This window comes from Microtus ochrogaster, unplaced genomic scaffold, assembly GCF_000317375.1.
Source record: "Microtus ochrogaster isolate Prairie Vole_2 unplaced genomic scaffold, MicOch1.0 UNK108, whole genome shotgun sequence".
Classification (NCBI taxonomy): domain Eukaryota; kingdom Metazoa; phylum Chordata; class Mammalia; order Rodentia; family Cricetidae; genus Microtus; species Microtus ochrogaster.
Genome location: NW_004949206.1, coordinates 203911 through 213975, shown reverse-complemented (window position 1 = coordinate 213975; position 10065 = coordinate 203911). Strand labels below are relative to the sequence as shown.

General features: G+C 41.4%; 1 protein-coding gene across 1 annotated transcript in view; it reads right to left on the bottom strand.

Annotated features, from left to right (window-relative positions):
• Tarm1 (T cell-interacting, activating receptor on myeloid cells 1) overlaps window positions 1–10065 on the bottom strand; it is a 21046-nt gene that overhangs the window by 5722 nt on the left and 5259 nt on the right. Inside the window, exons 2-3 of the mRNA XM_026778135.1 lie at window positions 8573–8863; window positions 7453–7749 (exon numbers count right to left, since the gene is read on the bottom strand). Coding sequence (XP_026633936.1) covers window positions 7453–7749; window positions 8573–8863 — 588 coding nt within the window. The remainder of the gene's footprint in view (window positions 1–7452; window positions 7750–8572; window positions 8864–10065) is intronic.

Here is a 10065-nt window from a genome sequence, read left to right as displayed (position 1 = left end):
TATATATGGACTTATCAGAATTACACCTGACTTCTCAATGGAAACTCTGAAAACTAGAAAGTCCTGGACAGATGATCTGCAGACATTAAGAGATCTTGGATTCCAGCCCAGATTACAATATCCAGCAAAGCTTTCAATAACCATAGGCAGAGAAAACAAGATATTCCATAAAAAAAACAGATTTAAACAATACCTATCCACAAATCCAGCCCTCCAGAAAGTACTAGAAGAAAAACTCCAACTCAAGGAAACTAGCTACACCCACAAAAACACAGGCAACAGTTAATCCCACATCAGCAAATCAGAAGGCAAACATATATACTCTACCACCACCACTACCAAAACCAAAAATAATAGGTACTAACAACAACTGATCATTAATATCTCAATATCAACAGTCTCAATTCACCTATAAAAAGACACAGGGTAGTGGAATGGATATGGAAACAGGATCCATACTTCTGCTGCATATGGGAAACACACCTCAACTTCAAAGACAGATATTGCCTCAGAGTAAAGGGTTGGGAAAAGATTTTCTAATCAAATGGACCTAAGAAACAAGCTGGGATAGCTATCCCCATATCTAACAAAATAGACATCAACCTAAAATTAATTAAGAGATGAAGAAAGTCATTTCATATTTATCACTGTAAAGATCCATCAAGATGAAGTCTCAATTCTGAACATCCATGCCTCAAATACAAGGGCACCCACATTTATAAAATAACCACTACTAAAGCTCAGATCACACATCAAACCCCACACACTTGTAGTGGGAGACTTCAACACCTCACTCTCACCACTAAACAAGACTGCCAGACAGAAACTTAACAGAGAAATAAAGGAAATAACAGAAGTTATAATTCAAATGGATTTAACAGACATCTATAGGACATTTCATCCAAACGCAAAATAATATATCTTCTTTTCAGCACCTCATGGAACTTTCTCAAAAATTGGTCTCCTTGTAGCTGCCTCCTGGATGATAACACTGGAAATGACCATCTAGGTCCTCTGAAAACCTGGGGAATTTAGTATATGGGTGGAAAGAGGTCAAGCTGATCAGCTAAAGGCTACCACATGAAGAGGTGGAGAACTGATCAGTCATTCTTATCAACTCAGACCATGAAGCCCAATAAGGACAAGGTCAACAGAAACACCTGGGTTAAAGTCCCAGAATCTGGCAGTACCCCAGTACCTCCATGTCCTAAGGACAGAACAGATGTCACTTCTCTCTCAAAGCTGAAAGGCGGGAGGGGAGCTGATAGAAATGGACAGAAAGGGTACTTCTTCATGCTAAAAAGGGGGACATGGAATATGAGAACACTAAACACAGTTGGGGGAACCAATTAGCTCAGGTATGAGCTCAGTCACTTCAGGTGGGATGCCGTTGGATTGGCAGAAATGCATTGGACAGGAACACAAGAATTTATAGGTAACGGATGCAAGATTATAAACCCAGGTGGAGAGGGAAAACACGCAGCAGGTGTAGCTCCAGTGCTACCCTGTTTGGCCCAAAGATGCATGCTCAGGTACAGAGCTGTAAATGACTGAATTATATCAGCCAGATTTTAGACAATGACACATTCAGTAACTGTCATACAGGTATACCTGCCAACAGCAGAAGCAGGTGAGGATGTCATCAACAGTTTCTACACAGATCTACAGAACAAGGTCAGCAGGGGGCATACGAATGACATACTAATTGCTATAGGTAACTTCAAAGCAAAAGTGGGATCTCGAGAAGGAATGGATTATAGGGTTATGGGAACATATGGATTTGGATAAAGGAATGAGAGAGGGTAATGGCTGCATGACTTCTGCTATGCAAATTATTTGTATACATACTACACAAAATTCAAGCAGACCTAACCATCAAGATGTTGGACGTGGCAATCCCTGATAAATGCACATACAGCCAAATTGACTACATTCTGGTCAGCAGGAAACTCTTATCTAGCATCCAAAACAGCCGATCATTTCCTAGCGCTGACTTAGGGTCAGATCTCCAACTTGTTATGGCCAACATTCAACTGAAACTTAGGAGAGGCATGCCAGGCAAGACAGAGATAGACAGTAAACAACTGATGAACCTAGCTGTACGGAGAGAGTATAAAAGAACCACTGGAAAAAAAGACGAGGGAAATCACTAAATAACCCTTTGCAGATATAGAAAGTGAATGGGAGGAAATCAAAAGAGCTATACAGGAGGCTTCAAAGGAGACGCTTGGTTATGCAAAGAGGGCAACAGCAGTAGAATGGCTTACTACAGAGACGATCAACCTGACGGAAGAAAGAAGGACGCTAGACAGCAAATAAAGAGGCAAACCACAAACAGCAAAACACCACAACTATCTGTGCAAGGAGAACAAAAGAAGAGTGAAGAATAGAGAGCTGTGTATATAAGGTATATGCAAAGAGAGTAAAGAGGTTAGATTCCATAATAAAACACATCTTGTCTACAAAGCTATCAGACAGATAACTGCCAGATATGCTTCTCAGACTTGGTGATTAAAGTTGGGCAAGGTCATTTATTAGACAATACTTTGACACCCTATACAATTACCCTAATGCTCTCAACATAGAGTACAATGAGAAACACTTTGGCAGCCACTCAAACACCAGAGACGATGAGGAAATATTAAATATTGACAGGAGCAAGACAGAGGAAGCTATGAAGAAAGTGAAACACAGAAAGGTGGTGGAGCATCTAGAAGGGGCCGAGGCACTTCTCAGACTCTTTAGAGAGATATGGGAACATAAAGTGATTCCCACAGAATGGAAACACTCAATCATAATTCCCATATACAAGAAGAAGGACAAGCTGGACTGCTCAAATTACAGGGGCGTTATTTTCTTGTGCCATAGCAGTAAGATCTCCTCCATTATCCTGTGAAGAATCAAGGGCAGAACAAAGTAAATCCTAGCAGAGTCCCAGTGTGGATTTAGAGCTAACAGGCACACAATTGATCAGATCTTCACTTTGAGGCAACTGGCAGAAAAATACAAAGAATTTGGAAAAGACTTGTATGTCTGTTACATTGACTTCAGAAAGGCATTCAACAGCATTTGGAGGAAAGGACTTTGGGAAACAATGAGGTTCTACAGGTACCCAGAGAAAATCAAGAGGCAGATGGGATAGCAAGGGCTGCATTCCAGGCACTAGGAGAGGTTTGATCAGCGAGAGGCATAACGACAACAATAAAATTACAAGTATATGAGACTCTTGTCTTGAGCTGCCTTCTTTACAACGCTCATACCTGGACAAAGGCTTCTCAGAGCATCAGGTGCATGTGTTTGAGATGGCAGGTCTCAGGAGGAGTCTAGGCATCACACGAAGAGATAGACTGTGCAACAATGACATTAAGAAACCTCTTCATCTACAGAAGAAAGTAAACTATAGAATACAGCAACAGCACTTGAGATACTTTAGCCATGTTACACAAGTGAATGATAGCAGATACCTGAAAATAGCACTGCTTGGAGGAGTACATGAGAAGGTGAAGAGGAAGGCCCCAAAAAATGCTGGGTAGACAGCATCAGGAAGACTGTGGAACCTTAGGTATGACAATAAAACAAGCATCTAGGACAGCCTGGGATAAGAACAACTGGAGAACCGCCATAAACAGGCTGCTCATGCATCCCTAAGCATTGCCAGGGCATAAATGAAAGAATATAGAACATTCCACCCAAACACAAAATAATATACCTTCTACTCAGCACCTCATGGAACTTTCTCAAAAACTGATACTCAATAACAAAGCAAACCAAAACAGATAAAAAAAAATTGGAATAATCCCCTGTATCTTATTGGATCACCATGGCTCAAAGTTAGAATTCAACAACAACACTAAATGCAGAAAGCACACAAACTCATGGAAATTGAACAATGCTCAACCAAATCACCCCTAGGTGAAGTAAGAAGTAAGGACTTTAAACACTTCCTAGAATTCAATAAAAATGAATACATAACATACCTAAACTTATGGGACACACTGAAAGCAGTGCTAAGAGGAAAGTTCATACACTAAGTGCTTACATAAAATACATGGAGTAATCTCACCCTAGTGACTTAAGAGCGCACCTAAAAGCTCTAGAACAAAATGAAGCAAACTCACCCAGGAGGAGTAGACACCAGGAAATAATCAAATTGAGGGCTAAAATCAATAAAGTGGGAATAAAGAAAACAATACAAAGAATTCATGAGAAAAAGAGTTGGCTCTTTAAGAAAATCAAAAAGATAGACAAACCCTTATCCAAACTAAACCAAAGGCAGAGAGAATATCCAAATTAACAAAATCAGAATGAAAGGGGGGCATAAAAACAGACACTGAAGAAATCCAGAGAATCATCAGGTCATACTTCAAAAACCTGTACTCCACAAAATTGGAAAATTTAAAGGAAATGGACAATTTTCTGGATAGGTACCACACACCAAAATTAAATCACAACCAGAATACACACACACACACACACACACACACACACACACACACACTCATAACCCCTAAGGATATGGAAGCAGTCAAAAAAGTTTGACAACAACAACAAAAAAAATCCCAGGGCCAGATGTTTTATCACAGAATTCTACTGGAATTTCAAAGAAGAGCTAATACCAATACTCCTCAAATTGTTCCACACAATAGAAACAGAAGGGATATTGTCAAACTCTTTATGAGGCGACTGTTACCTGGTACTCAAAGCACACAAAGATGTAACTAAGAAAGAGAATTACAAACTAATCTCTCTCATGAACATTGATGCAAAAATACTCAATAAAATACTGTCAAGCTCAATCCAAGAACGTATAAGAAAGATCATCCACCATGGCCAAGGGGGCTTCATCTCAGAGATGCAGCCCATAAAACAAACTGGAGGCAAAAACACATAATCATCTCATTAGATGCAGAAAAGGCTTTTGACATAATCCAACACCCCTTCATGATAAACGTCTTGGCGAGATCAGGGATACAATAACATTTCTAACCGTAATAAAAGCAATATGCAGTAAGCCAACAACCAACATCAAATTAAATGGAGAGAAACTCAAAGTGATTCCACTAAAAACAGGAACAAGATAAGGCTGTCCACTTTCTCTGTATCTATCCAAAAAAGTACTTGAAGTTCTAGATAGAGCAGTAAGACAACAAAAGGAAATTGAAGGGATACAATCGGAAAGGAAAAAGTCAAAGTTTCACTATTTGCTGATGATATGATAGTTTACATAAGTGACCCCCAAAATTCTACCAGGGAACACCTACAGCCAATAAAAACCTTCAGGGATGTGGCAGGATACAAGATAAACTTTAAAAAAGTCCATATCCCTCCTATATACAGATGATAAATGGGCTGAGAAAGAAATCAGAGAAATATCATCCTTCACAACAGTCTCAAACAACATAAATTACCTTGTGGGAACTCTAACCAAATAAGTGAAAGACCTGTATGACAAGAACTTTAAGTTTTTAAAGAAATTGAGGAAGATATTAGAAAACATAAAGATCTCTCATGCTCTTGGATAGGTAGGATCAACATAGTAAAAATGGCAATCTTACCAAAAGCAATCTATAGATTCAACGCAATCCCCATCAAAATCCCAGCACAGTTCTTCACAGACCTTGAAAGAACAATACTCAATTTCATATGGAAAAACAAACAAACAAAAACCCACGATAGCCAAAATAGTCCTATCCAAGAAAGGAACTTCTGGAAGCATCACCATCCCTGACTTCAAGCTCTACTATAGAGCAATAGTAACAAAAACACCTTGGCGAGAAAAAGACAGGTGGACCAATGAAATCTAATCAAAGACCCCAATATTAATCTGCACACCCATGAACACCTGATTTTTGACAAAGAAGTTAAAATTATACAATGAAAAAAGAAAGTATCTTCCACAAATGGTGCTGGCATAACTGGATATCAACACGTAGAAAAATGAAAGTAGATCCATATCTATCACCATGCATGAAACTCAAGTCCAAATGGATCAAAGACCTCAACATAAATCCAACCACAATGAACCTCATAGAAGAGAAGAGAAAGTAGCAAGTAGCCTTGAATGCATTGGCACAGGAAACCACTTCCTGGATGTAACACCAGTAGCCAAGACCATGATGGGGATAGCCATGGAAACAGCTGACTCAAAATAGTAAGAGCTCACTGACCCTGGACTGACAGCTGGGGAACCAGCATAAGACTGAACTAAGCCCTCTGAATGAGGGTGACAGTTGTTTGGATTGGGCTGTTTGTGGGGCCACTAGCAGTGAAAACATTATTTATCCCTAGACCATGAACTGGCTCTTTGGAACCCATTTCCTATGGAGGATACCTTGCCCAGCCTCGATACAGAGGGGAGGGTCTTGGGCCTCCCTCAAATTATATGACAGACTTTGTTGACTCCCCAGAGGAGGCTTTACCCTCTCTGACTAGTGGATGGGGTGGGGGTGTGATGGGAGGAGGTGGGGAAGTGGGAGGACAGGAGGGAAAGAGAACTAGATTGGTATATAAAAGATTTTTATATATTGGTATATAAAAGATTGGTATATATGAGATTTTTTAAAAAAATGTTAAAAAAAAAAGCGTGTGCCACCAGCACCAGGCTTCTTTATCACATTTTTTACTTTCAACTGCTTCTTTTTTCCCCCTTCCCCTTTGATACTTTAATACTTAGATTTATAAGCAAAACAAAGACTAAAGGAGAACACAGAACCCAGAAATCCAGGGAAGAACAGCATCTCTCCTCAGACCACAAAATGCCACACGGGATTAGAGTATAGCAGAGTTTCACCTGGCATTTGAGCCCCAGCAACACCGTGATTGTCAGCTGCTCTCAAGGAGGGCTATTGTAGTATGACAACAACACCAAACAGACACGTAAATCAGTGGAACACTATATACAACTCAAAGGGAAACTCATATGGCTGTAGACACTTTTTTGACAAAGATACCAAAAGTTCACATGGAAGAAAAGTTGGTCTTCTCACCAAGTGCTGGGAAACCAGGACTCCCACCCACAGAATGAAACTAGATCCCTCTATCTCACACCACACAAAATCAACTTCAAGAGAATCAAAGACTTTGCTGTCTTTGATTTGATCAAAGAACTGAAACTGAAATAATTAGAGGAAGATATTTAAATACATAGGCATTGGCAAATAACTGATTTCAGTTCCCAGCATTCACATCAGACAACTAACAATCACCTGTAACCGCAGCTCCAGGGGGAACAATGCCCCCTTCCGACCTCTGTGTGCACAGCACTTATGTGTGTATACCCATGCGCAGACACACACACACACACAAACACACACACACACACACAATTTTCTAAAACAAAACAGGTCTGTTTTAAAAGAGAGAAGAAAGAGTCCAAGTGACAAAGCAACAAAATTATGGAGTAAGCTATGTCTTAATAGGAGAAAAACGCCCCTACTATCATAAAATCCTTACTTGCCACTGAGATATTAAGATGATCACTTGGATGTGAGGCCCTGAAAGGGGCTTCTGCTTGGAGGTATACACAGCTGTACCTTCCTGTATCGTGGACTGTCACATCCTCAAGGGTGAATTCCACCATGTCCTTTTCTGAATTCAGAAGCTGTATGGGGGATGAAGTTCTTTCCTTTAGCAGAGCGAACGTTTTATACTGTGTGAAATTGTGTGGCTTCTGACACTGTAGATTCACCTTCTCTCCTGTGGTAACTTGATGCAAGTGCTGGACACGAAGGGAAGGCTTAGGCAGGTATCCTGTAAGAGAAACAAGATGCAAGGGGAAGAGTCAAGTCCAGGGTCCTCCATCCATTCTTCCTGTCCTGCAAGAGTCCACATGATGCTGAAATTTTTCCCACAGTCTATCCTGACCCTGTCAGACACATTTTCAGTAATAAAATTTGTTTGTAAATAATTTCACACATGTGCACAGTGCATACTGGCCATTTTCACCCCACCTCCTTAACACCTTCCTCATCCCCATGAATTTGTCTGTAATTTATTTCTATTCATTTTGTCTGGGGACCCCCTCAGCCTAACCGGTGCCATTTGTGTGATCATTACTTTGAAGATGTCTGTTGGAGCCCAGTGGGCTCAGCAGAGGGTACAAAATTAAAGACAGTGGTTCCTTTCTCCCAGAGTCTACCCATAGCAGACAGTTTACTCATAAAGAGTAGGGCTCCATAGGCCCTTTCTCTCCTTTGATTTTCTGTTGATGGGGCCATTCCTGTATGTTACCGGTGTTGAAGATAAGATTTTTCCCCCACCCCTACAGATCTGAGTAAAGATGAGGTATTCAAGTTTGTCCTCGTTACCTCATGTCCTCCTTAACTGCTCTAGAGGTGCAGTTCTTTTCAATTATATTTTTATTTACTTATTGGACGGGGCACGTGCCAGGACATGAGTGTGAAGGCCAAGGACAACTTGCGGGTATCTCTCCTTCCACCATGTGTGTCTCTGGGATCAAACTTGGGTTGGCAGACATGAGAGCTGAAGCTTCTACCAACTGAGCTATTTCACCAGCCCCTATGATTCCCCTTTCGTCCCTACCTAAATTCCCTTGGTGACAGGCTCTACTTACCTGTGACCAATAATAAGAGGACATCACTGGAAGGTGAACTTTGATTGGGAGAATCCTTTCTGTAGTATTCACAGGTGTAATATCCAGCATGCCTCAGCTGAAGGTTAGTCAGATGGAACTCAGCTGTCCCCTCTGTCAGATGATGTGGAGGCCTGGAATCCAAAATGGTGTCTCCCTTTCTGAGAACAAGTTGTATGTCTGGTGTGGGACTCACACATCGCAGTGTCACGCTGCTGTTCTCTGAAGCCACTGAGTTTGGCCAAGCACTGAGGCTGGGTTTGGGAAAGAAATCTGGAGGAAACAAAAATCTCTCTGGATCAGGCACAGCCACGTGCTCGCAGGAAGGACACAGAGAACATGTGTGATCAAAGCTCGGGGTGGGTGTGGTTGAGTCACTTACCATCTCTGTGTGGCCATCATTCAGATCTGCAAAACAGTCATGAATGATGTCCGAGTGCCTGCTGACAGCCACCTCATTACCATCCCTGGTTCTGAGGTGCACCCCAGAGGTTCCAGCTGAGCACAGTCCCCAAGTTCACATATTTCGGGTTTGCATACTCCCACAACTCCTAGCCTCTGGCTTTAGGCCAATTTGGCACTTCTTTGCCTGCTGAGACTCTGCTCTGCTGCTTCTCTGCTTCCACTCCTAATAATACTTTATTGCTTCCTAGTTTACCGAAATCCCATGACTCCTTCCATTCTCACAGCATTCTATCCCCAGATTTTACTTATTTTCATCACTTCTGTTAGAGCCTTGGTTTTAGGGTCTGGGTTACGACATGCACTCCAGGGATAGAAAAAGCTATGCAGAACCCTGGGGGAATTCCTAAAAACTGAGTATGAGTCTACCTTCTTACTGATTACAGAAATTCCTCCAATGTGCCTGGGAGTCCCCTGAAGTCTCTGTAAACAAGGTAACCCTCCTAGTAATGGCTGGTTGATACTTTAGATTACGATAGATATTTCTAAGGTATGATGGAGGATTACATGAATGCCACCAGAAATAAGATGAGTCAAGTTTCAAAGGCTCAGCTTTAACCCAAAAAGTGAAAGAGGAAGAGCGTTAGAAATAATAAAGATGGACTGGTAAGCTGACTGCCAAGTGCTCACATGATGGCTAACAATCACATGTAATTCCTGTTCTAGTGGATGTAACATCCCCTTCCGGCCTCTATGGGCACTAGGCATGCACGTCATATACAGGCATACATGCATGCAAAAGCCCACGCACATATAATGAAAGAGAAATAGAAATCATTGAAGAGATTATAATGTAACTTTGACCAAGAAGTTTCTTTTTGCAGTGGGCACCTTTCACTGGTGACATGCAGAACTGATGAGAGTGCTGAGAGTAAGAGTGACATCTAAGCCACCACCACTATCATCACTACCATTACCATCACCACCATCACCACCACCACCATCACCACCACCACCATCACCACTACCACCATCACCACTACCACCATCACCACCATCACCATCACCACCAC